This window comes from Pseudochaenichthys georgianus, chromosome 18, assembly GCF_902827115.2.
Source record: "Pseudochaenichthys georgianus chromosome 18, fPseGeo1.2, whole genome shotgun sequence".
NCBI classification, from domain to species: Eukaryota; Metazoa; Chordata; class Actinopteri; order Perciformes; family Channichthyidae; genus Pseudochaenichthys; species Pseudochaenichthys georgianus.
This window is the reverse complement of record NC_047520.1, coordinates 3239880-3267817: the sequence shown is the minus strand read 5'-3', so window position 1 is coordinate 3267817 and position 27938 is coordinate 3239880. Positions and strand designations below refer to the sequence as shown.

At 42.4% G+C, this 27938-nt stretch overlaps 1 protein-coding gene across 5 annotated transcripts; it reads left to right on the top strand.

The window, feature by feature from the left end:
* Nucleotides 1-27938, top strand: LOC117463779 (serine protease 33-like). 5 transcript variants are annotated; one of them, XM_034106218.1, is made up of 7 exons: nucleotides 1-67; nucleotides 1196-1219; nucleotides 1328-1490; nucleotides 1655-1917; nucleotides 2005-2147; nucleotides 9991-10357; nucleotides 26180-26262. In XM_034106218.1, the coding sequence occupies exons 1-6, from the start codon at nucleotides 10-12 to the stop codon at nucleotides 10339-10341; spliced, it is 1002 nt and encodes a 333-aa protein (XP_033962109.1). In that variant the 5' UTR covers nucleotides 1-9; the 3' UTR covers nucleotides 10342-10357; nucleotides 26180-26262. The 5 variants fall into 5 exon arrangements, with proteins under 5 accessions (XP_033962109.1, XP_071062612.1, XP_033962111.1 ...); XM_071206511.1 differs by lacking the exons at nucleotides 9991-10357; nucleotides 26180-26262 and adding an exon at nucleotides 26947-27938; XM_034106220.2 differs by lacking the exon at nucleotides 9991-10357 and having other exon boundaries at nucleotides 26180-27040.

Below are 27938 nucleotides of genomic sequence, written 5' to 3'. Positions count from 1 at the left end.
ACAGTGAAAATGGCTCTCTACCGATTTCTGTGTGGTTCAGCGGTGATGATCATCCTTTTATCCAATGGTGAGAACGTTTATGTGATTTTTATTTAAGCAATTACAAATGTTTGGTTGTTAAATGATATTATGCTAATGTGTTTAAGTTGATGTTGGTATCTCAAGGGACCAAAATAGTAGAGATTGTGTAGCTGATCTCTAAATCTTCCTTCAAATTAAAGAGCAAATATTTGATCTACTAATAACTGGAAAATGACTGATTTTATTATGTAATCAAAAGGATTTCAAGTGCATGTGAAGGCTAATCAATTAAAGTCACTGAAGTATCAGAGTCCTTGTAATAAGTGCTAACCGTGCGGCTTGATTTGGATTTTTTTTCTTTCACTACATTGATTGAATCTAGTCTTTCTCTTTCTTTATTTAAAAAAGTATTAATAAAATGGTCAGCAAAAGTATTGGTACTTTGATTTGGGTTAATCTTTGAAATAGTTTTGTCTGCTGGAGAGGCAGTGCAGAAGTGAAATATTTCAAACTACGTTTACCCATCTGGGTCAATGGACCGTAAAGGAATATGAAACCCATTGTAGTCATTGTGTGTTTTTTTTTTTTAAATCCTCTCAAAAACACAACAGGAATATTTTTCGTCAAAAAAACCCCAAAAGAATGGGATTTAGTAGAAAATGTAACTGGTTGAGCTGATTTTTTGTTGTTGTATTTTATTTTTGCACTTATGAGTTCTCTGGTGTTCTCGTGTTCACTTGTTCTGCGCGATTGCTGAGAAAAAAATTAGCACGAGTGTGTTATTGGACAAGACGTGCTGTGCGAAACTAAAGTCAAAACTCAAAATCAATGGGAATATATTGTGTACTGTAATACTTTCACTTATCTAGATACTAGGTAGTTTACAAAATAAGATTTTTAAGATAATTGAATTTATTTAGGAACTAGCCAAGTCAATCAATCAACAAGCCATGTTCTATGAATTATCAATAACACATTCATCTAACTATAGTCAATCATCTGACCTCAGTAAAAGGCCAATACAGGAACTATGCGTGGAGTTTTTTCACAGTGTGCTATTAGTAAGTGTAAGATTGTTGTTGAAGATAAATTGTTCCACCACTAAATGCTTGCCATCCTTGGTTTCAAGCAAGACGTTTGCATAACATTTTTTTGTCTGTGTTCTCAATTTCAGGAAGTCATTCACAACAGCAGCCAGGTAAGCATCCAAGAGCAACATTACAAGTTCTTCAAGATTCCTTCAGTGAGTTATGAAAAGGACTGATTGTACATGTCCATGTCTAATCTGATCTCTTTTCTCTGTCAGCATGTGGCCGAGCGGTAAACAACCCAAGAATTGTGGAAGGTCAAAATGCGGCTGCAGGAAGTTGGCCCTGGGTAGCCAGTATACAAGCATATGGCAAGCACCGTTGTGGAGGGTCCCTGATCAGCGATATGTGGGTTCTGACGGCTGCTACCTGCATCATGTAGTAAGGAATCAACATTGATCAAGATTTATTTTAGATATTTTACAGGAATTGCTCATTTGTTGCTTCCTAGTTGAGAGCCATATGAGACAATTGATATCAATCAGTACTCTGGATGCTTAAAGTCACAAAAATAAATCTAATATTTTTGATTATTTGCCTTCAAGTTACCCGGAGAACATGACGGTTGTTCTGGGCCTCGAAAGCATGTCTGGTCCAAACTTGAACAAAGTGTCAAAGGCAATTGATAAGATCATAGTCCATCCTTTGTCCTCATCCCTCAATGACTACAACGACATGGCTCTTCTGAAGCTGTCGAGCCCGGTGAACTTTACAGACTACATCCAGCCAGTGTGCTTGGCCTCTGCAAACAGCACCTTCTACACCGGTGTCAACAGCTGGGTCCTTGCTTTTGGTGATATATCAAGTGGTAAGCTCACTGACTACAGGCACAATGATGTCTTTTGTCTTTTTTAACACCAATTGTAATCTTAACGTTTGAACCATCTCTAATTAGGTGGCCCCAATGCCGACACCCTGCAGGAAGTGAGGGTCCCAGTAGTGGGAAACAAAGAGTGCAAATGTGCCTACCCATACTACGATCTCACAGACAACATTATCTGTGCTGGGTTCAGATCTGGAGGGAATGGGTCATGTGAGGTAACCAACTTTTTGTGTATTTATTTTTGTGACACTTTCTTCAGAAATGTATTGTACAGGGGGATGAAAGAGAGAAGGAAAATCTACATTTTTTTTATTTCAATAAGCGGGTGGCTATTTATAACCAGTATATATGTTTAAAAAATAATCTTAATATGCATCCCTGAATTATGAACTGTAATATATAAACGAGCTGCAGGTCATGCACGTTTTACTTTTGCTCTAGTTATGTTAGAATTACTTTATTTACAAGGTGTGTCCCTGTTGCAAGAATTGTTGACTTAAAGGGGACCTATCATGCAAAATGCACTTTGTGATGTCTTTTCTACATAAATATGTATGTAACTCACGCAGCGTCAGAAAATAAAACCCTCTCTCTTTTCCTCCGTACCCAAATCTTTTAAAAACGGGTGTTCAACGAGCGGATACAGATTCCATCCGATCTGACGTCATATCGGCAGCGGACCCACAGAAAGTTGCTATCAGAAACAATGCCTGTCGTGTTTTGGACGTAATCTCGTCTTTGTTTACATTAGCAAGCCTCGCTAACACTCAGAGCTAACTTGTACTGGAGAGCACATGTGTTTAAAAAGCAGGAAATAAAAAAAGAACTCGCCTTGTGATAAACCTGCAAGAGAAAAAGCATTTGAGCTCCATACTGTTTCAGACATAATCCTTGACAAGGTTTAAACAGGATGGCGTTTTACCACAGCAGAATTTAACTTTATCTCAGGTAGAATTCTGATCAGGCATTAGCTCCGCCTCCTCTTCTTTTCTTTTTTTCAAGCTAAGGACCCAAGATCCGCGTTTCTCTAACAGGGCTTCAAAAGAGGGGTTTGAGCAGTTTGAGGGATGGCTGCAATGGGTGATCTGTTTGGTATTTTGAAAAAGAGACATGTTTTGTATAGGTATGACCCTACAATATATTTTTCAAATATGGCATGATAGGTCCACTTTAAGTTTAAGCAATATAACGTCACTGAGGGAAAAACTTCCAGACTTTGTGTTAAACTAGGCTAAAAACATAATAGATACAGCCAAGAAATAAACACAGAGTTTAAGCCAAATTAAGTTCTTGTAACTTTCATTCAATTCAAGCCCAAAATCACAAATCCTATTTGTCTCATAGGGCCTCACAAGTCAACAAACACAATGGGCAATGTAAAACAATGTAAAAACAACGTATCTTACAAGATCAATGTGAAAATACCAAAGGGTCCATGAGGATGTATAAAAGGGGGTTTAAAACCAGTCTTAACTGTACGCTGTACTAAAGAGGAAAGTCGTTAACCTGCTCTTAAATGTGTGGACACTGTCTGCCTCCCTGATCGTCACTGGAAGTTGATTCCAGAGGAACGGGGCTTGGTAGCCGAAAGCTCTGCACCTGATATTTTTTGTGTGGACTCTGGGAACCACCAACAGACCTGCACTCTGGGATCTTAATGCCCTAGAGGGGCCATAGGAGATTAAAAGAGCCTGTAGGTAGGATGGACCATTCTGCGCTTTGTATGTGAGTAAAAGTATTTTAAAATCAATCCTGGACTTAACTGGTAGCCAGTGCAATGCTGCTAAAACAGGAGTGATGTGGTCCATCTTTTTCGTTCCTGTTAAAATCCGCGCGGCAGCATTTTGTATGAATTGAAGGGCCTTTAATGATGAGTTTGGACAGCCTGATAAAAGGGAATTGCAATAATCCAGCCTGGAGGTGATAAAAGCATGGATTAGTGTCTCTGCATTGTTGTGATTTAGGATGTGCCTGATTTTTGCAATATTCCGTAGATGGAAGTAGGCACTAGGCAGTCCTTGAAATTTGCTTTATATGTGATTTAATAGACAAATCCTCGTCAAAAATAACGCCAAGATATTTTACCGTGGTGCTGGAGGTCATGGTGATACAATTAGAAGAAATGATGTTGTTGGACGGTTTGTTCCGAAGGTGCTGGGGGCCTAGTATAATGACTTCTGTTTATTCAGAGTTTAATAATAGAAAGTTGCTGGTCATCCATGTCTTTATGTCTGTGAGGCATTCTTGCAGTTTAACTAATGGAAATTGTACATCTGGTTTAATTCATAGATACAATTGTTTATCATCTGCATAACAATGAAAATTGATGGAGTTATTCCTTATGATATTGCCCAATGGTAGCATATATATGATGAACAGGATGGGTCCAAGTACAGACCCTTGCGGTACTCCATGACTGACTGTAGTTTGTAATGAGGATTCATCGTTGACAGATACAAACTGAGACTGTTTTGATAGATAAGACCTGAACCAGCTTAGTGCAGTTCCCCTTATACCTATCACAAACTCTAATCTTTGGAGTAGTATGTTATGGTCAATAGTGTCAACGGCAGCACTCAGATCTAACAGAACCAGGATAGAGGCAAGTCCTTTATCAGATGCACAAAGCAGGTCATTTGCTATGATGTTTTCTAAAACCTGACTTTCTCAATTTCTCAAATAAACAATTTGTGTTTAAAAAGGCACACAATTGTGAGGCCACTGCTTTCTTGAGGATTTTTGAGAGGAAGGGAATGTTTGATATTGGCCTGTAGTTGGCCCTAACCTCAGGATCAAGGTTTGTTTTTGTTATAATAGGTTTAATTACAGCTACTTTAAATGACTGTGGAACATAGCCTGACAGTAAAGATATATTCATCACAGGTGTATTAATTAGGGGTGCAATTTCCTTGAACGGCTTAGATGGAACAGGGTCTAAGATACAGGTAGATGCTTTAGAGCAGTGATGGGGGTACGCGGACCCCTAGGGGTACGTTGGGGTACTGCAGGGGGTACGTGAAATTTAAAAAAAAAAAAAAAAGCCCAAATTGAGCCAACAAAATGCCGTCAATATCAGGAGGCATATGCTTTGATGGGATTGACGTCAACAAACGGCAACCCACCCCAGGCAGGCATTGTGTTTTTTATGTGGGGAGAAACCAGCCAACAGCTCGATGAAACCAGCGCACCTCCAGAGACATCTCAGCACCAAACACCTGTGTCATGTTGGTAAGCCACCGGAGTTTTTCAAGAGAAAACTTGCTGAGTACAGATCCTCGCAAGAGATGATGCGAAAAAGCCTCCACAACATCAGCCAAAGCACTGGAGGCATATGCGGTGTCACTGCCCATCGCTAAAGCCAAAAGCCGTACACGATTGCAGAGGACCTGTTACTCCTAAATAATGTAATTGCAGTGATATTACATAGTTTGTTTATAATTGCACATATTTTCAGGTACAACGTTTTATTTTTTAACCCTTTCATGCATTGTGGTCACTACATTAGAAACTGCTAATTTAATGCTGTTTTCCTGTATGCATGGGGTTTCGGATAGTATAGTTGCACATCAGGCACCACAGTGGATTTTATTATAATGTTTGTGTATTGTATTTTATAGTTTTTGCATAATATATCATTTTGTTCATTGGTTTGTTAAACATATATTACTTAAACATCTGTTTTAAAAAAATGTCTCATGCATAAAGATGAAAATATCCTTAGTTTGTTGTAATTCATGCATGAAGGAGTTAATAAATCACACACTGATGGAACATCACTATATTGTAATGATTTATATAGGCTTTTTCTATCAAAAATGTTCGGGGTTGGTCAAGGGGTACTTGGCTGAGAAAATGTTTCAAAGGGGGTACATTACTGAAAAAGGATTGAGAAGCACTCCTTTAGAGGATGCAATAATTGAATTTAGTTGGTTTTGGTCTTTCGGAGAGAAGCACTCTAAGTATATGTCCGGTGTTAAGGGCGATTCAGTGCTGGCTAAGGGTAGGTGGTGGTTTATTTTGTCCCTGAGAGTTATAATTTTATCACTAAAGAAGTTCATAAAGTCATTACTACTGATGGATGTAGGAATAGAAGGCTCAATGAAGCTGTGACTTTCGGTCAGCCTGGCCACTGTACTAAAAAGAAACCTGGCATTGCTTTTTTGTTCTTCTATTAGGCAGGTCACCCTTGAAAAAGACATCTTTTGATCTCAAGGGGCTTTCACCAACAAACAAGGGAGGAAAAATAAGCTGCTCTGGCAGTGTGTAGTTCCTTCTTATATTTGTTAAGGTTATCAAGCCAGAGTAACCAAAATTCTTCATGCTTGGTGGAGCGCCATTTCCTTTCAAGTTGCCTTGTCCTCTGATTTATTATGCATGTTTTCATTGTTATGCCAGTTAGTTTAATTTTAAAAGGGGCAATAGAGTCCAGTGTTATTTTTAGCACCCCTGTAACACTATAAATCATATGATCTATTTGGGGTGGCGTAAGGTTAGTAAAAGAGTCCTCCCTTGGACTGTGAGATGTTAATGAGCTAAGCACTGATGGAATTTTTTCCATAGATGTTGCCATCAGAATCTGATAGATTTATTTTGTAGGCATTCAGTGCAGTGGCTTATAGTCTAATAACAGAACACCAAAAGTGAATAAGTAGTGATCAGATAAAACAGGGTTATGAGCACTGACTGATAGATGCTCAATTTGAATACCATATGTTAGAACAAGGTCGAGTGTGTGTTTGAAACAGTGGGTTGGTTGATGTACATTCTGTATGAAACCAATTTAATCTAATAATGAGGTAAAAACAATATTGAGGCTATTATTCTCAACGTCAACATGAATATTAAAGTTACCCACAATAATGACTTTATCGGTTTTAAGGACTAAACTTGATAACAATTCTGAAAATTCAGATATGAATTCAGAATAAGGACCTGGGGCCCGATACACTGTGACAATTGGCCGATTGGCTGAATTGTTTTCCAAGTTGGGTGCAAAAGACTAAGAATCATTTATGAGAAGACTTGAGTCGTAGATGGCTGCGACTCCGCCTTCTCGACCAGTGACTCTAGCAACATGAGTATTTATATGAGTGGGTGGAGTGGCTTAATTTAGTGTCACATGTCGCAACCAGGTTTCAGTGAGGCAACATAAGTCAATCTGATTGTCTGTTATTAAGTCATTAACTAATGCAGCCTTAGATGACAAAGTTATGATGTTTAACAGTCCACAATTAATTGTCTTGTTTTGTTGCATTAATGTACTTTTGGTGTTCGCTTTTATGAGGTTTTTGTGTAGAATTCCTCTTCTTTGTATTTGCCTCGTTGGCCACTGGGTAGAGCTGGCGGGCAGTATTGGGAGTGTCTGTGGCGGAAAAGTAGAGATAATGGTTCAGGGTCAGTGACCGTTGTTGTGACTAGCGCTGGCGTGGCTGTAGGGGACAGCGGACGATGGCAGGGGGCGCCAATCCCCTGGTCAGAAGACTGTCCCGATACCCCAGAAGAAGATGGGTTTGATGTTAATAGTCAGGCACGAGGATAGGACAGCACTGTGTGTTAGCGGACAACATCTGAGAACCTGCTCTATTTGGATGTGCGCCGTCGTTGTTAAAAAGAGACCGGCGATTCCAGAAAAGGTTAAAATTGTCAATAAACCCAACGTTCGGAGCTATGCAGGTGGACTGCATCCAGGTCTGAAGACTAAGCAGTCGTCTGAAGACTAAGCAGTCTGCTGAAGCGAGCGGTGCCGCGGCCTACAGTGGGAATCGGCCCCGAAATAAAAACAGACATTTCACGGTTCTTTAGGAAGTCAAAAAGGTGGTTAAAATCAGATTTGGTAAACTCAGACAGTTGACGAGCTGCATCGTTTCTGCCTAGGTGGATCATCACTCTTTTGATGGATAACGAGAGTGTGGGCAGTAAATCCTGGAGCTTTTTCTGAATGTCGGATGTCATGGCACCGGGGAAGCAGTGTGTTGATGCATTAAAAAAACGCACATTCCTGGCTATGGAATCGCCGATAATCAAGGTTGAGGGTGAGAAGAGTGGCCGTGGGACTGTAGACGGGGCTCCGCCAGAACCGAACAGGTCACAATCAGTATCCACAGCGTGAGCAGCTCTTACCGGCTGAGGCTGGGTGGTCACAGCCGGGGTCTGCTGCGGCGAGGATGTGGGGTTTGTTCCTTGAAGAATGAGACCTTCAGAGCGTCTCCTGGTCACGGCCTCCTTCAGTAATCTGCGGCGAAAGGAGGACGAAGGCTTCGGCGCTGAAAGGGGTCCCCTGCTTTGTTTTCCTGTGCTCGGCTGGCAAATCCTCCGGGCCGGAGATGAAGGATGAGATGGAGGGGAGACGGCAACACGAGAAGGAGATGCTTCCAGGTGTGGCGAGACCACAGCGGCATCCGACGGATGAGCAGGAGCCTCATCAGGAAGAACAGCAAAACGGTTCGATGTCTCCAGACGAGGCCATGGTGTCGCTGCAGCAGAGCAGTTCCTTCCGCCACAAACCACCTCGGACCAGGCTGGCTGCACCGCACAGTGGGATCGATTTGGTGTGGAAGTAAGAGTTGGGGCCTTGGGTCTGGCTCCCATTCGAGCCCAGTCAATACCTGGGTGTGCAGGGGCCTCCGCCGGAGGAATGACATTGCACGGCTCCACGGCTCCAACAGCAGTAGCGACACCTGATTCGGTCACGTTGGATAGTCTATCCTCCACAGCTACCGGGCTCTCCATCTTTGGATCAGGAACAGCACCAGCATTGTTGTTGACAGCCATGGAAGTGTTTCCGCAGAGTCCGAGGCCGCGGCCTGTGACAGCCGGGAGGACGGTGACAGAACGACAGACGCCTGCATCTGTGAGATGTGTATGGACTGGGCATGGGCGATCGATAGAAAGCTGTCGATCATTTTTCATTTTTCCCTGACTTCTTTCTCCAGCCTGTGAATGTTACCCTCCAGTTGTGAGTACGCAATATGACAGTTCTCACACACAGCCATGCTTGTAACTACGAGCGTCTTTAGGGTTAACACAACCCTAAACAGTTCTCTGTCAGTTGTACACTTTTAACGCAATCTTTGATTCGGTGGTTTAGACAGAGTTAAAAAACGAAGTAAAAACAATTAGATCGTTTTAAAAATGTGGAGTTAAATGAGTAGAAAACCTTCAAATATCACCACTGGTGTAATTGGAGGCGAGGTTGCTGCCATCTTGGAATGTCAAAGCTTAGAATTCCGACATGGAAAAATCCAGCTTTCGACATAATGACTAAGATAAAGCTTCATACATTTATTTTAAGGCAGGTCAGACTGAAACAAACAAAGAGCCTTACGGTACGTCCACACAGCAGCTTCAGAAGAAACTTCCACCGCTTCCAACGCTTCTCTGCCCATTGACTTTGAATGGGGATGACGTCACTTTGCCTCGCTTGTCGCCGAACTGCATTGTGGGGGAGCGAAGCGAAGATTTCCAGGATGTCCAGGATTTCCAGGATTCCAAAGTTGAGCAATGTTCAACTTTTGAAGCTGAGCTGGAAGCGCCAGCCAATCAAACACGTTTATGCAAATCTGACAGTAGAAGCGCTAGCCAATCAAACCGCGTGCAAGCTGGGAGAACCAGACCGCAGTTCATTTCCTCATATTCCAAACGAGAAATTACGGTAGCAAATCACCCGGTTCTTTACGACCAGAACTATTAACGGGATACAAACCGGAGGAACCCGGCATGGAGGGTGGTGGCAGAGACAGTGGGCGAAACTGGTAGGTTTTCGCCCACTTTATATATATATATATAGTTTATATATATATATATTGTTTATATATATATATATATTGCTCGCATAAAATCCCCGGGGTTTTTTGCTTTGTATGTCGGGGGCGGGAGATTCATGTGATTGGTTGTTGGTCGCATTGCTCGCAAAAAATCCCCAAGCTGTCAGACACGCCCAGCTCCAAGATTTTCAAGATTTTTGAAAAGCTGCTGTGTGGACGTACCGTTAGGGGAATCATGCTTTAGCAGGGTGGATGCTTCTATCATGTAACCTCAACCATCAATTTCTTTCTACAGGGAGACTCAGGTGGACCAATGATGATCGAAAAGGGTTCAGTCTGGGTCCAGAGTGGCGTCGTGAGTTTTGCAGTAGGCTGTGCCTTGCCAGATTATCTTGGAGTTTACGTCCCTGTGTCCCAGTTTGAAGACTGGATCAAAAATCACACTGGCTCTAGCAAACCAGGCTTTGTTGACTACATGTCCTCAGGAGTTGATAGCGACTTGGACTTTGTCTGTCCCACCACCTATCCCACCACCCAACACCTCTATACCACCGAGGACGGCAGTGTGTTTGGCAGTGGTGAGAGAGTGATCTCCTCACTCGGTCTTCTCCTTATGTCTCTCTATGCGCTGGTCGGAGGCATATAAACATGGAGATGTTGAAGTAAGACAAGTTTAGGGTTTAGGGTTTTTCACACACACACACACACACACACACACGCACACACACGTGAGCTCGACAAATATATTAAGAACACTTCACAACCTCCTCCCACTCACACACACACACACGCCCACGTGCAGCTCGTAACAGGCAGGGTGTTACATCGGGTTGTCGTTCAGGCCCGTGAGGCATGCTGGGATCTCGCACCCTTTCAGTGTGTCTCTTCGCTTTCGCACCGCATAGTGACACCCGTTTGGTTAAATAGACTTCTTCAGATGCTGGAGGACGTGTCAAAGGAGAGCGCAGAAACTTCCAGACCTGCGTGCTCTCATCAGAGGAGTTTGAAACACGAACATCTGAGAGGCAGCGTAGACATACTTGAAAGCTTCTTGGAGCTCAAAAATACATCTTTCAAGTTGTACACATATTTAAGAGGTGTGTATGTGTGTGTGTGTGTGTGTGTGTGTGTGTGTGTGTGTGTGTGTGTGTGTGTGTGTGTGTGTGTGTGTGTGTGTGTGTGTGTGTGTGTGTGTGTGTGTGTGTGTGTGTGTGTGTGTGTGTGTGTGTGTGTGTGTGTGTGTGTGTGTGTGTGTGTGTGTGTGTGTGTGTGTGTGTGTGTGTGTGTGTGTGTGTGTGTGTGTGTGTGTGTGTGTGTGTGTGTGTGTGTGTGTGTGTGTGTGTGTGTGTGTGTGTGTGTGTGTGTGTGTGTGTGTCAGAGATGTGAATCTGGCCTTTAAATGCCACAAACTTCTGATAATTAAATGAAAACCTAACTTGCTTTAATCTTCTTCTGTGCAGCCTCAGCTTCCTTGTCAGGATATTGTTTGCCATAAGTGTCTCACACACACTCGCACACACACACAGTTATGCTCATTTTACTCTTCAGGTTGCTTTGTGATAAATCATACCGATGCATATTGTCTAAGTTCACTGAGCAAGGCTACAGTTTTCAGGTATGCAAGCTGACTCCGAGACCTTTGAGCAAACACCTCCCATGTATTCAAGAAAGGGCTCGCACACAATTAAAGAAAGCCTCTGCAGTGAATTAAAGGTGCAGCTGATTCTGCTCCACACACACACACACACACACACACACACACACATCTATGCGTCTGCACTTCGGTGTCCTCCAGATACATACAATTCAAAAGCATTACATTCTTTACTATGTGCTTTATTGCCTGGGTGGCATTGTCCACATATCATATGTTGTGTATCCATCTTTACACGTTTAAAGGCGCAGTCGGTTGTGCGTTGGTGTTCGGATCAGGGGATCACAGGTTCAAACCCCACTGCAGTCAGCATGTCGTTGTGTCCCTGAGACGCTTCACCCCAAATTGCTCCAGTGGGGATTGTCCACAGTATTGAGTATGTAAGTCGCTTTGGATAAAAGCGTCTAACAAGTAACAAGTGTAATGTAATATCCATGTTCTGCTTCTTTGACTGCAGCTTTCATTTAGTTTCTTTTATCCAACTGTTAAAACGAGAGCCTCAGATTTTAGATTTTGCACGTAAACATCTCAAACTGCCTGTATGAAAGTTCCATGAACAGAAAGCAATACAAAGTAAGAGAGACGCAGAAAGTGCAGCATAGTTTCACATCAGAGCAGGCTAAAGACTAGCAAATACTCCTCTAGTGATTTTAAAACTTTCTCCCTTTAACAAATCTTTTGGCAGCAGCAAGTCAGGAAATCAGACCGTGGAAAAGCTCAAACTGCAAGGCAGCCAACGAGACTTTTGATTTTCTGAAAGTCATTCGATCGTTGGAATAATGAATCACCGTCGTGACCCCTCTCAAACTTCCGATCCCAGTTCTCTTGCAGCCCTGCTTATTCCCTGGTGTTGCCTTTGATGTGTGATTGACAGGTTCATTATCAGCCGTGCAGATTTATATGCATGATGCACTACAGCGAGTGGAAGTGCGTGGTACCCTATTGTTCTGGCTGCCCTTCATTTCTATCGGAGTAGATTAACGTCTTCGTGATTGATTGACTTAAAGGATATAATCATGTGGTTTCTCAAAGTCTGCCACATTGACGTCTTCAGCCTTTTTTTAAAAGTAGTCACATAAAAAGAGTTGCATCGTCTGAATAGACACAAAATGTCCCTATACATACACACACACCAAGAACATGGCTTGGTTTGCATCTTCTTCATGCTTTTCCATTGGTTTTGGCGCAATATCGAAATATACAATTGGATGGATCGCCACGACATTTATTGCAGATATTCATAATTCCAAGACAATGGACTCTACTGATTTCTAGCACAACGAACAGGTCAAAGTTTAACCCCTGCTTTGAGATATCTCCGGAGGACAACAGCAAATCTAAGAAGACACTGTAAGGGTAGGGATGTCCCGATCACCTTTTTTTGCTCCCGATCCGATTCCGATCATTTGATTCTGACAATCTGCCGATACCGATTTTTCCCGATCCGATCTTTATGCAATGCCTTAAGAGAAAAATAAGGTAACAGATAACGGCTGGTCATCCAACGCGATGAACTCAGAACTTGGCTGTTGTTGTGTTGGCCTTGTCACTGTTCTGGGGCAGTTTTTTTGTTAGATTGGTCGTGTTGAACGTAGCTCTGTTCTTTCCACCACGCGGAACCTCCATCTTGCAAACATTGCATCTGGCTGTTACACTGCCTTCGCTTTCAATTTCATAATACTTCCAAACTCCTGACATTTTCTCTGTCCCGACTCCCGAGTCACCAGCTGAACGTAGCCTCTCGTTAGCTTCCTGCTGCTATTAGACACTGCGCCCACTCTGTTGCCAGCTTTCAGAGAAATAAGCAACCAGGTCTGAAAACAAGCCCAAAAGAAGCAACACATACATGATGTTGTGTAATTTAATAAACCAAAACTAAGGCCTCTGGAAGACTGTAAGACGTGAACATGGTCATTTTTGTTTTGTAACATTATATAAAAATAAAAAAAATATTTTATATAAAAAAAAAAAAATCCCGATCCCCGATTTTTTTCTCCCGATTCCGATCTTTTGATCACGTGATCGGATCGGGACATCTCTATGTAAGGGTTTTAAATTAAATAGAGAACAAGATGCCAAGAAGAAGCTGAAGAAGAAGCAGAGGCCAAAAAGAGAAGACAAAGACAAATGAAGAAGGAAAAGACAGATGAAATCTCCTTTTCCCCCTTTTAACCTCAACGTTCTGATTCTTAGCCACTTGAGGGCAGCAAAACAACCGCCACCACCTTAACAGTGAGGTTGTTCTGTGATATTGAATAAAAAAATATAACATTAGAATAAGAATAATTTTAGGGATGCACGATATTGTTTTTTTTAAACCGATACCGATAACTTCCTGCTTCTCAAGACCGATAACCGATAATAATAATATAATATATATATATTAAATGTACCTGTAGTTTTTGCACACCTGGTGGTAAAAAAGAGACTAGTAGTGAGCAAATGACATGAGCATTACTACTATGAACAAAACAAAGCCAAGAACAGTTCTGACTCTTCAAAGTGACCATATTTATTTTCCCAAATAAAGTTCTTGCCTTTTTCAAAAGCCTCGTCGATAGGTAAAAGCCCCGGTGCCTTTGCAGCTGGCTTTGGATTCGCCGCTAGTTTAGCAGCGCAGGCGTCTTCGTACGCTTTTAACACACCATCGTAGCCATGGCGATGTTTCAGGCGACTGATCAGGTTGGAAGTATTATAGCTCGTTGCCTTTTTCCCTCCTCGTGGAACTTCTGCATCTGTTAATACAAATAGCAAGCGAACTATCTAACTCTGAAACTTTGAAATAGTCCCATACTACCGACGACATGTTTGTTTACTGTCCTGGCTTCACGGCCGCACGCCATTTACGTCACAGCCAGGCATGAGTTAGGGAGCGCTGGATTTGTGAAAAACTCCCCTCTTCCTAAACCACTATACCACAGTACTGGCAAAACGGGAGGAGCCGAGTTAAAAACAAGCGCCCCTCATCCCAATCCACCCACACCGCAGGACTTTTTTCTTTTTTTTTACCAAAAAATATATTGTATATTATCGGGGCTATTAATACTGTTATCGGGTTTATCGGGATAACGTCATAATTCATAATATCGGACCGATAATTATCGTGCACCACTAAATAATTTAAATTCAGCCTCGGCGAAATTGAGTTTTGTGAAAAAAAATTAAGATACATTAAAAACTAATTATTCAAACGAGCACAATAAGTTAAAGTAAGACGTCCAATAAAAGATAAATACAATAAAAATATTTATATAAAATATTCATCACAAAAATTCCAATAAAGATCAAATAAAATAAAGTAAATCTATTTAAATAACATTGAAAAAAAGGCACATTGTACTACAATAAAAACCATGATTATACAACAAATACAGTGGTGTATTAGGATTATTATAATAGTGCTGAATTGCACAATTTGAATTTCTATGGAAGTCATCATATCAATACAGTAAAGTAAAGTACTTGTGGGTAATGTCTGCAGTAATGTCTAATATGTGTAATGGGTACCTGTAAAAGCGCTCTAATAAAAAAATTGTTATCTCTCGTTATCCTCCCCATGTTTTAAAAGGCTGACATGCACTCGTCATCAGTCCGTCCATATTCCCTTGTTCATTTGATTTTCCGCGTGTCAGCGCTTCGCTTGGTTTCCTCCGCTCTGTACACGTCCAATAGCAGCGACTCTGTGTTTGCTCATTAGACAAAAGAGCTCTTGAGGTTGCTTCTGCGTCCTCTCCCTCTAAGAGTGTGTTCCCACGCACATTGTCTTACCTACTTTGAAGCTTCTTGCATAATTTGTCGAGCTGATTGTGGCTCTTTCTGCCACATGGATGAACACAATCACACGCTGAGGCAACTACACTTTCTATTTCTGAAACATATTAAAAGTAAAACAATGGATGGTGATCCTGCGGTTTGGGAATATGACTAATTTAAAGTGTTTGTGTTGATATTTCTACACAGTCTCACAAAAAACATGTCATAGCTACGTTGGTCCACAGGGAAACACGTAGTAGATTTAAGCAACAGCTCACGACAGGCCGTGGGATATGCTCATTATATCACAGCTAAGGGGCGCGGTTCGGCCCGACCCCAGCTCTCAAACCGACATAGGTACTAATAGCGTACTGCTGGCCTTTAGTGTTTCTAACACTTCCATAAAACTGGCGAAGTAAGCTGTTTAGCTCCGGTTTGGACACTGTTCCGAAATCCACCATTTTCTCCTGGGTTTTTAAGAACGCTTTGAGACATTTGACAGCCCAGGTAGTTGACGCCAATGTACTCTTTTCGTTGCGACTTTTTTCAAACGCACTCAGCTCGTCAGTTGAAACAGCCGCAAATCTTTCGTTGGTTTTGTGGTCTGTGTCCATGTCCAACCATCCATCAATACTGAGGCCCCCCAACAAATCAAAATTAACTATAAAATCTGACATTTTGTAGCTAACGATTTTCCAACGAGAGACAATGTAACAGTGTAACGGCTGTGTGTCGCTATGGAAACCACTACTTCTCCGCTGCTTTCTTGTTCCAGTTCGAAAAGGCCCAACGGTATACCGTTTTTCTCAGACGCGGAGGGATACTGACTTGTTGTGAAAAGGCACGTTCTATTTGACCGTTGTTTGATCGTGGAATCAAACACGCCTATTGACCAATCAGAGAGCTTGCTCACACCTATGTGTTATAGAATCACAAATAACCCTCTCAAGACGTGACATGGATACAATATTTTGTAAAAAAAAAACATGGAGCTCAAATAATCTTCGTAATATCTATCAAACTATGGATCCTACACATCCACTGGACGTAGATTCTGAAAGTACAATATAAACTTCTCGCTACAAATGTAATCAAAAATAATTATAATGGCCAAACTATCCTACAATTTAGGATTTTCCGCTAAAAATAAATCGGGTGTCCGCCCAGTGGTTGCGTTAGACTTTTTCGTTGTCTGTCATTGTGACGGACAGGATCGTAAAATGTCCGTCATAATCCATTATTACCCGCCATATTTAATATTTATGTTTGGGTACTAAGCAGCAAATGGTCATTCATTCCTTTTTTTTATGGTTCATACAGAACTTTTAAGGGCATGGAGATGAACATGAACAGAGACACCGACCGTGTGGTCACTTTTCATGTCAACACGAATATGAATGATTTATTTTTCCTTGCCACTTGCTTGCCCCTCTGCCGCTGGCTGAACGTTGTCAGTTTTAGTCTTACTGGCTTGTCCTTCATCCTCCACCGCATCAATCCCTCTTTTCACCTAGTTTATTTTTATTTATTTTATTTTTATTTATCCTTTATTTATCCAGGAATGTCCCATTGAGATACAAGATCTCTTCTTTCAGGGAGTCCTGACCAACACGGCACACAACAAGTTTCAACATAAAACAAACATTAAACATTAAACAAAAAAAACATACAATTCAAATATAAATACAGAAGGCCATTTGTGCAGTGGCAAGAAGCATAATCACATCAGCAATAGCATCAGGTAAAACAGTTACATGAAGGGCTAATCGTAGCATACCTTTAAAAGCATTTACAGTAGGAAGTGCCTCTAGACAAAGTTTTACTTGCAGCGTATTCCATAAAAAGGGAGCATAGTGGGAGATCACCATCACAATCCACACCATCACAACTACTGGGCTTATTAAAAAAGCTTCGGACGATCAGCTGCCGTGACATTTTGCGATTGCTAAAGCCGGTTAAACAACGAGGTAATCAACGAGGTCAAAAACAAGACTAGACAATAGCTACTTAATATGCACACACTCGCCACCAACTGGACAGGGGTGTGAATGACTAAATAATAGTTACAGACTCCAGCAGAGTACAGTAGATCGCCCTCAGTCGACCTGGCCACTAAGGATGTAATATAATGTGGGCTGCTGGTGAACATGTTGGCGCTGTTCCGAGTTGTGTTCTAATCTGTCAAAATGACTGCTTTCAGATTTTTCCGTCATTCTTGGAAAAATTAGACGGAAAATATTCGGTTAACGCGACCTCTGTGTCCGCCATGTTTTTCTTTCTGACACTGGGAAAGTTTGAGTGACAAAAATATTGTGTCCATGTCACGTCTTGAGAGGGTTATTTGTGAATATACTACGTGTTGCCCTGTGGACCTACGTCGGTATTACACGTTTCTTTGTGAGACTGGGTTGGATATTTTGAGAGCAGCTCGAGAGGAAAAAGTGAGAAGAGGATTAAACGAAGTCCCGCAGAGGAAAACAAACACAATAGCAGTGAATCAAATATTAAAAAAGAGGTGTGAGGAAGGGAGGGGAGAAGCTGTGAGGTGCATTGAGGTCAGAACACACTCATTTAATCTCTTCAGCATCATTTCATGTTACAGGAAAAGTTAACAATACATGGCTACGTATTGAAAGCTTAAAATGTTGCAGATGAGAGAAGAAGCTTATAGATTATGGCTGTGTGTAAACTGGCTTTATCTCAACATGAACTCCACAGACTGCAGTGTCTGAACCCAAAATGTAAAGCAAACCGTTTGTGGGTCAGACTCGAGTCGAGCGGTTCCCTCTCCGATGCCTCGGGGACATGCATCAGTCAGGAAGTCAGATATCACACCGTTTGATGCTTTGGGGGCTTTTATGTCCAAATGCAGGCCGATCTGACAGCTGGCTGTGATGAACACAGAGGAGGGCGGCGGGAACAAAGGAGCGGAAGAAGAGCAGGGACAGGAAGGCAACAACTCCCAAAACAGAGCGAAAAATGGAAGTCGCAAGAGAATGAGAAAGGGAGAGAAATGGCAGCTAACAGGATGACTTACATAACAATTTACCGTATAGAAACTATAAGATTGTAGAGTTGTCCCGACACCAACATTTTGGTTTCGACACCAAGTCAAGAATTGCGATTCTTTTTCGATACTTTTCTTAAAAAAAGGGAAACAGTCTTAAATGTAATTATTGTGCTTTATTTCACACCAGAACACAAACCTTTAAACAATGAGAACAATAAACAAAATAAAGGACAAGAATTCGTATTAAATAAAATTAAGCATCATCTCAAACAACTTTTTTGTTTTATATTTTATTAACATGTAATAGTAATATAAATAATTATTGACAAAATGTACATTGCAGATGTTAGCCACATTGGTAAGTTAGCTAAAAAGATATTAGACAGTTATCATTTCCATTAATTGCCTCGTCAAACTACGAAAACGTTAAATAAATTACACTTGTTTGACTTAGATTTGAGGGCATGAGCATGATGTAATTATGTTATCTATCACATTCGCTAACTTGTCTGTCTTTACATTCTTTAAACAGCTCTGGATGCCGGTCGGCGAGGTGCTTAGCCAAGTCTGATGTGTTGGCTCCCTTGGTTTGCCGGGATCTAAAACATGTCTAACAGACGGGCCTCGTGGTGTCCGTAGGCTTGCCCTCACCGTCAGAGATCTCGCTAAAATACTTACAAATTTCGCTTCTGGCGTCTTTTTTGTCAACAAACCGAGAGAGGGGAGGCACTTGGAGCGCGCTTGAGAGAGGGGAGGCACTTGGAGCGTGCTTGAGAGAGGGGAGGCACTTGGAGCGTGCTTGAGAGAGGGGAGGCACTTGGAGCGTGCTCGAGAGAGAGGGGAGGCACTTGGAGCGTGCTTGAGAGAGGGGAGGCACTTGGAGCGTGCTTGAGAGAGGAGAGGCACTTGGAGCGTGCTTGAGAGAGGGGAGGCACTTGGAGCGTGCTTGAGAGAGGGGAGGCACTTGGAGCGTGCTTGAGAGAGGGGAGGCACTTGGAGCGGGCTTGAGAGAGGGGAGGCACTTGGAGCGTGCTTGAGAGAGGGGAGGCACTTGGAGCGTGCTTGAGAGAGGGGAGGCACTTGGAGCGTGCTTGAGAGATGGGAGGCACTTGGAGCGTGCTTGAGAGAGGGGAGGCACTTGGAGTGTGCTTGAGAGAGGGGAGGAACTTGGAGCGTGATTGAGAGAGGGGAGGCACTTGGAGCGTGCTTGAGAGAGGGGAGGCACTTGGAGCGTGCTTGAGAGAGAGAGAGAGAGAGAGAGAGAGAGAGAGAGAGAGAGAGAGAGAGAGAGAGAGAGAGAGAGAGAGAGAGAGGGGAGGCACTTGGAGCATGCTTGAGAGAGGGGAGGCACTTGGAGCGTGCTTGAGAGAGGGGAGGCATTTGGAGCGTGCTTGAGAGAGGGGAGGCACTTGGAGCGTGCTTGAGAGAGGGGAGGCACTTGGAGCGTGCTTGAGAGAGGGGAGGCATTTGGAGCGTGCTTGAGAGAGGGGAGGCACTTGGAGCGTGCTTGAGAGAGGGGAGGCACTTGAAGCGTGCTTGAGAGAGGGGAGGCACTTGGAGCGTGCTTGAGAGAGGGGAGGCACTTGGAGCGTGCTTGAGAGAGGGGAGGCACTTGGAGCATGCTTGATAGAGGGGAGGCACTTGGAGCGTGCTTGAGAGAGGGGAGGCACTTGGAGCGTGCTTGAGAGAGGGGAGGCACTTGGAGCGTGCTTGAGAGGGGGGAGGCACTTGGAGCGTGCTTGAGAGGGGAGGGACTCCAGGCACGGCTGCAGTGCAGGGAGTGGAAGCAGAGCGCTGAACACACACGGCTCTTATTAAAACGGCGCTTTCTCACCGGAGTACTTTCCCCCGTCATTCTTAAAGTACCGATACTAATGAAACGGAGGAATCGTAACGTTTTTAACGGCAGGGCATCGCGGTACCTTTCAAGTATCGGTACACCGTGCAACACTATAAGATTGCCAGTTGTTTTCCAAAACTATGGGGTGTCAACTTTTGGGTTATAACACCAACATCTCATTCTGCATTGCTTTCAAATTCCTTGTACACAACGTTGCAACAAGCTTTTCCTAAATTAGGAACTAAGGGTCCGTCACATTAAGAGCTGTTCCCAACCGACTAGTGGGGAGTTTGAGTTATTAGACCCTCCCATAAGAATTGTTCAAACCCTTCAACAGGAAGTTATTAAACCCTCTAACAGGAAGTGTACATCGGTCCTGACTTAACCAGCTACATGACCATAAAACATTCTAGAAGTTAATTGTGAAGGTTTGTTTATTAACAGGGACTATAAAAGAAGCAGCCCGCAAAAATTAGATTTAAAGACAATAAGACGTTAATAAAGAAAGAAACAGCCGATTATAAACAATACTTAAAATGTGGAATTGGGTAATAGTTTATCTGAATGTATTGCTGGAGAAAAACATGGATGTCAGCTGCTTGGAAAGACAATTTAAGCCAGAGATTTCAACGTTTCGGAGCCTATGGTAAAGCATGAGCTCCAATATGTCCAATATGGATTTCCCCCTCTTAGTTTCTAGGATTTGAACCCCTGCGGTCTCTCTCCACAGCCTGAAGCACCTCCAGCGGCTCCTCTCGATGTGAAGAACCAGCAGAGGTCTTCTTCAATCGGCGATCTCTTCGCCCCGGCACGAAATGCGAGGTCAGCCGAGAGAGAAACCTAATTTCAGCTCGTTTTAAAATCTGCGGTCTCATTGTTTCAGCCGCTGACCATCAGAGAGAGTCAGGATGATGCTGACCTCTAAATCGAGGGTTCTGCCGCTCGGCTCGGCTCTCACTTTAAGGACGTTGCATGGATATGGAAGCTATTTGGCACAAGGCTCCACCGCCTAATAATGCGTGGATAGACTTTTACAAACATATTTTTCAACACAAACCACTCTTTTGCACAAAAAGCGGGCAGCCTAAGTTCATTCTCTCAGATGGGGAATCCAAAATGTAGGATTGTGTTTTGTTCGGCAGCAGTTTTTGAGGGCATCCCCTTAAAAAAAATCTGTTTCTGTAACTCACCCTGAAACACAAATTGTCATGAAGACACAAAACACCTTCTAATATTAATAACAGCCCACTTTCAACACCCCAAGAGTCTTTAAAATACAATTTGTTTGTCTAACGGTTATTTTTCTATCACGTAAACGTAAAAGGTAATGACTTCAGTATCATAGTTTCATTCCGCGACGCTCACACCAGGTTTGAAACCCATCACAGTCGAGGCTAAAACACCAATTTATCCGCAGCGGCCGAAAATAACCCAGAATTCAATTCAGCCACGAGACAGGGACACAGCTGCAATCACACCGGCGATAAAATGATCATGAACCGGAGACAGTGGGCTTCATTACCAGACCAAACACGGCCCTGAGTGAAAACAATAGGTCTAAATTGCATTGTGGGTTGAAGGGGTGCATCCTGGGAAATGTAGTGAATCAGGCACCAGAGATTTAGTTACTTTTACATTGAAGAAATTGTAATATACCAAGCTGAATATAAGAATGTACTTGTTTTAATTTACAAAAAAAGGGAATTTTGACCAGATTATCAACAGCTATGGGCTTTACTCATACAGCAAGAGAACCAGGGGTAATGCAGGCGGATCAGTATTGAAAACAAGTCAGCTGGAAGCGTTTTAGGAGCTGCTTGAGGACAACAAAGCATTTAGACGAAACCGATTTTGAACCAAAGTCGATTTAAAAAAAAAAAAAATGTGTCCGTCCAAACGAAACCGCTGGAAACGCTGTAGTACATATGCCGGGCCTGTAAGTGGCGCTCTACTTCCGCCACTAAATACACCAAAAGCAGCGAATAAGACCCCCCGAGCATTGGCATGAGGCATGAACAAACAGTTGTAGATTTTGAACTAAAATCTGTATCATGGTCAGTAGCGTCTGGAGCACGAACGCAACCCTGTGATCCGCCATTGTTGTTGTTGTTGGCAAAACGCATCAGCAATGACGCGGGGGTGAGGGGGAGAGGTGGGGAGAGGTGGGGCTATGGCGTCATCGATTCAGGAACAGATAGTATAGGGCGTACACACGGAGCCGCAAGCATGTCGTCCTCAGACCTTCCCACTTTGGGGGCCGGTTTCAACGTTTATCGTTTTCGGGCACCGAAGCCGCGGCTCCGTTTCGGCTTCGTGTGGACGAACCCTCCATACGATAGAGAACTTTAGCGGATACAACTGAAATTGTCTCCGTGTGGACGGGCCTTCGATTATGCTGACTAGGAGGTCAACATTGAGAATAACTTGAATTCGCTCAGTGGGACCGAATGTGTTGCCAAGAGGAGGAAAATAGAGCGCGCCAATTTCTGAGGGGATGAAAGAACGAAGACAGGAAAATGTGCGATGTGCTTTTGATCAGACTACAAAAAGCACAGACTGAGAAGAACAGCTACAAAAACAAAAAAAGGTCAATATGGTGCCAGAGTTTGGAGAGAGAGAATAGTGTGTAGTGTGATCAGAGGCAATGCAACTGTCCCGTGTTGAAGAGTGAAGATGAGGCTGCGATATTTCTTTGAGCTGCGCAGCTGGAATAACCTTTCAGGGGTGGTTACAGTGCAGGCGGAGAGGAAGTACCCCGGTTTGGTAAAGAGGAGCGACCATAACAGATGATAAATGTCCAATTTAAATTACAGAAATGAAAAAGGAAAGAAGGTACAGAATAACTGACACGCATTCATAGATGCAGGGAGAATGCAACAAACTAAATGGTCAGAAGTAATAGGGGAGAATCAAACGAAAGAGAGATAGCTAACAAGCTCACAATAGTTCTGAAAATGTATATTGGATTTTTCCACTTTTAAGCCATTTTTAAAACGGTGTCTGAAGTGTATGATATTAAAATGGACTTTTAAAACTTGCTTGATGTGCGACAGAAGCAAATAAGTGAATTAAAAAAATCCAAGTTTCAGCTGGAATTGAAGCACCGAAAAATATTACAGTTGAAGTGGAAAGAGTAGTGGAATACTACACTAAACTAAAACACTGTTAACATTTAATACATAATAGTACAGTTACATTTAATAAGAGCCGCATTCACACCGCAGGACTTTCCCTGGTACTTTAGTTCTTTAGTTCCGTTAGTACCAATAATGTCGCGTTCACACCGCCGGGACTACTCAGTGCCGGGAACTCTTTTGGAACTCTGTTGGTACTTTTTAGTCCCTGCTAGAGAGGTGGTACGAACCTGGTGACAAAAGAGTGCCAATTTCTATTCTATTTCTATTGGCTGGGCGAATTGCAAACCACGCCCCGTTAGACTCTGAATTTGTTTTGTTAGGCAGCCATTTTTTTCCTCGCTACAAAACCACATCCACACCTGAGCGAGTAGGTTGTTTGTACTTTAAAGCAGTTATGACCACACATACTACAACACCGGAGCGGTGGAATGATGAGGAAGTGTCGGCGCTTCTGGCAATTTACTCCAAGGACGGGATGCAGCAGCTTCTACAGAAAGCAGTTCCCGACTCCAAATGTTTTGAGCGATGTTCGCTACTTGAGCTGGGAATCGTGCACAGTGCACACGGATGCCGGGTAAAAATAAAGAAACTCAGACAGTACTATAAAAAAATTAAAGACCACAATAATAAGAGTGGTAACGATTTTCTATTGTTATTATATATATATATTGCCACTGTTTTTTAATACTGACACCTAACTTGCACTAAGGCGTGTCTGCTGCTATATATATTGCCACTGTTACATTGTTTTGAAACTACTTACACTTTATTTGACATTTCACACTGTTATTTAACTTCAATTGACATGCATACGACACACCTGGAACAGCATGATGCCGTTATTGTTATGTCTTGACTGTGCAATAAAACAAACAAACTTTTTATTGTGTCCCACCCCAAATTTGCAGAATAGAAGAATGTGAGAGCAGACAGGTGTCGGTGGTTGAATTTATCAGAAACACAAGTCTTACACACATAAACACAAGTAATGTATCATGTCATTTGTTTTAGATAAATAAGGGAAAAACACCAAACAAGGGTTGATGTCCTTTTCCAAAATCAGCCTGAGGGGGTAATATATAATAAATACATAAAGATAAAGTCCATTGTTATAATGGGGTATTTTATTTGTAAATTACCCTTATGAACTCCATCATGTCTGAGGTCGGAAAGTAAACAAACGCCTCATACAGCGGATGGGCTTTATACCCCCCTTTTATACCCCCCCCCCCCCCCCCCGTGTAGTTCTTCTTCTCTCGTTTTTTTGTTGTACTCGCCGTGAAGTGGTTTTGCGGCCTGCCAGTAAACCCAGAGAAGAAGAAGACGAAGTGACGTCAGCGTAATCGTGCCTCAGGGAAAGTACTGCGGTGTGAATGCGATTGGCACTAGCCCCCTGGCGGATTTAGTGCCGTGGTACTTTAGTGGTACTTTAGTGCCGGCACTAAAGTACCGCAAGTCCTGCGGTGTGAAAGCGGCTAATGTCTTTAGGCTAAAAAAACAAGATGTAAAGAGTAAACATTGGCCACACTTTGATAAACAGGATGCTCACAATAAGCATGTTTATCAGAGAAAATATATTTTTTAAAAACCATATCCAAACTGAATATTGTTTGTGTTTTAATCACAGATCTAGATTAAAAAAATGTCCGATTTTTTTTAAATCTATCATTTTTGTTATTCTTTTGAAGCTTTCTGCCGTTTTAGTTTGACCCACGAAGCAGCACTAAAGTAACCTTGTTTAAGATATTGCTATAACTGCTGTGTGTTCGATGATGTATTCATTGGCTCTGCAGCCTCGGCCTCTGCATCCATGCCGCTTGTTTCGACTCTAAAACATTTGGCGCACACACACACACACACACACACACACACACACACACACACAATCACAACGACCGGGAGCACTGCCAAATCCAAGAAGCTCCATTGTTTTTGTCTCATCCATTTACCGTCTTCCTCCCCTCAATCCCTCTCTCCTCTGACGGGGTGAGGATGCCCTTTCCTCTCCGTGCAGCTGGGGAACGCTAATGGAGAATAGCGAGGCCACGACAATGAGCCAGACACACACGAGAAGACCCAAAACACAGAGTATCAGTGTGCAACACCGCGACACATGGATACATGCATTGAAACGCACAATGAGAGACAGTTGCTATGGTCTCGCTTTTGTTTTGTCCAAGAAACGGTCACGGGAAAATAGAAAAATAGGTGCAAGAGACACAGGTTTGACATGAAATGAAACCGGAAGCGAGGCGTCAAAACCTAAAAACGTCACGTCTCTACCGACAAACTGCAGATTTTAAGTATTTTAAGTTGGAATATTGAATGTAAATATTGATTACAGACTTCTTGATTCATACTCAGGAAGGAACAAGTATCATGTAACACCATCTAATGCATATAAACCCCAAAATCCCAACCTTAGAAGCGGTAAAAACTGTGTACAAATGAATAAAAATCGACGCAGAGATGTGCATCGTGGATCACGTGATCGAAAATCTATTCTGTCTACCCTGTTTTTTATTTTAGGTTTTGCTGTTTTAAACTGTTAAGAGTATTTATTGTATTTATTGTAAGGCAACCTTGGTTTCTTTATAAGGAGCTTCACAAATTAAATGTATTATAATGTATTATTATTAACATTTGTGGTCTTATGGACAGTTCAAACTAAATCAATACTGAAAAACAAAGATATCAGCTTTTTCATTCCAAGTTTACTTGTTCCTTGTCAAAACCTGGGGCCTACATTACCCATAATGCAACTCAGTAAAGTTCAGGTGTGTTGTTTTACTAGTGTCTCCTCTGGTTGCTAGCTTCTAGCAGAAATGAGGAGCCACCTGCTCAAGTCTTTCAAACTCCACACCCCTGGATTTCATTTTCTAACTTCTGGTTTTCATCACCAATACAATGACATCACTAAAGGTCATTCATCAGACTTCACAGGTCTCCCTCCGGAAACAAAAGCTTATGCAGGTTTCTTTTGAACTGGCCGAGCTCATCCCATTAAATAACAAACGTGTCCCGGAGGTCTGTACAGATAAAGAGGACCCTCAGATCTCACTAATCAGTCGAGGTCTTTGTTGATTACAGAGAGAAAGAGGACTCCACACAGAGAGGGGAGAGGGACATGAAGATACAACAATTATCACAGTTGGAGCCGCTGGGGTCAGAACCAGTTGAAAGGTATTATAGAGCTGTATTCGTAAATGGTTTTCCAGCCAAAGGAAGTCAAAGACAGATGAAGCTCCTGACTTCCTTTATAGGCCAAAAACATCCCTGAGCACAGTATGGGCTTCACTTCAAATGTTCATCAAGGTTGGAGAGAGTAGAATACTTTCAAGAGCAGTGCGGTCCGCGGACCACTGGTGGTCCGTGAGCGCCCCCTAGTGGTCCGTGAGTATATTGGTAAAATGTCATATTTGAAATAAATAAATACATTTAAGTTTTTCGCACTGTCGCGGGAATATCTCCGCAATGGAGCGAGCTTAAGTTTCACTTTCAATTGCATGATATAGCCCAGATAAACACCTTCATCACACATGTTGCCACTTGTTTGTACAATTTTCAGGCGATTTATAAAAAACGATGTGTTTTTGGATATTTGTGATATTTGTTTCAACGTTTATCGGTTTCGGGCTCCGAAGCCGCGGCTCCGTTTCGGCTTCGTGTGGACGAACCCTCCATACGATAGAGAACTTTAGCGAATACAACTAGTTTTGCTGATATAGGCTTAGTTTGTCGGGGGACATCTTACTTCTTCCTTCTCTCTGTCTATACCCGTGTACTCTCATGTTCCGATTAACCCAGCTTCCCCAAATGCCTTTCTTTTTGGTGTCTATATACGCTGGGATCCGGAGTCATGGATGATCCTGCGGTCCTGTGTCCTGGATCGCGAGTCGTGGCTGTGGTCCTGGATCATCGGTCCTGGATGGATATCCTTGTGGATTCATCTTCCTATTATACACACATGCATTTCCAAACATTTGGACTACCTATGTTGCAAATGTATTATCTTTTTAATTTACACACGGCATCTATTGCACGTCTGTCCGTCCTGGGAGAGGGATCCCTCCTCTGTTGCTCTCCCTGAGGTTTCTCCCATTTTTCCCTTTAAACTGGGTTTTCTTTGGAAGTTTTTCCTTGTACGATGTGAGGGTCTAAGGACAGAGGGTCTAAGGACAGAGGGTGTCGTATTGTCATACTGATATTCTGTACACACTGTGAAGACCACTGAGACAAATGTAACATTTGTGATATTGGGCTATATAAATAAACATTGATTGATTGATTGACAACTGAAATTGTCTCCGTGTGGACGGGGCCTTCGATTATGCTGACTGGCAGGTCAACATTGTGAATAACTTGAATTCGCTCAGTGGGACCGAATGTGTTGCCAAGAGGAGGAAAATAGAGCGCGCCAATTTCTGAGGGGATGAAAGAACGAAGACAGGAAAATGTGCGATGTGCTTTTGATCAGACTACAAAAAGCACAGACTGAGAAGAAAAGCTAAAAAAACAAAAAAAGGTCAATATGGTGCCAGAGTTTGGAGAGAGAGAATAGTGTGGAGTGTGATCAGAGGCAATGAAACTGTCCCGTGTTGAAGAGTGAAGTATATATTATTATTATTATTATTATAAATGTCCAATTTAAATTACAGAAATGAAAAAGAAAACAAGGTACAGAATAACCTCTCTTTTTACTGACACGCATTCATAGATGCAGGGAGAATGCAACAAACTAAATGGTCAGAAGTAATAGGGGAGAATCAAACGAAAGAGAGATAGCTAACAAGCTCACAATAGTTCTGAAAACGTATATTGGATTTTTTCCACTTTTAAGCCATTTTTA

Coding starts and splice junctions, on each gene's coding strand:
- LOC117463779 (XM_034106218.1), top strand. CDS start 10: ATGGCTCTCTACCGATTTCTGTGTGGTTCAGCGGTGATGATCATCCTT. Junction 1,220..1,327: donor TCATTCACAACAGCAGCCAG/GTAAGCATCCAA, acceptor TTTCTCTGTCAG/CATGTGGCCGAGCGGTAAAC. Junction 1,918..2,004: donor TTTTGGTGATATATCAAGTG/GTAAGCTCACTG, acceptor ATCTCTAATTAG/GTGGCCCCAATGCCGACACC.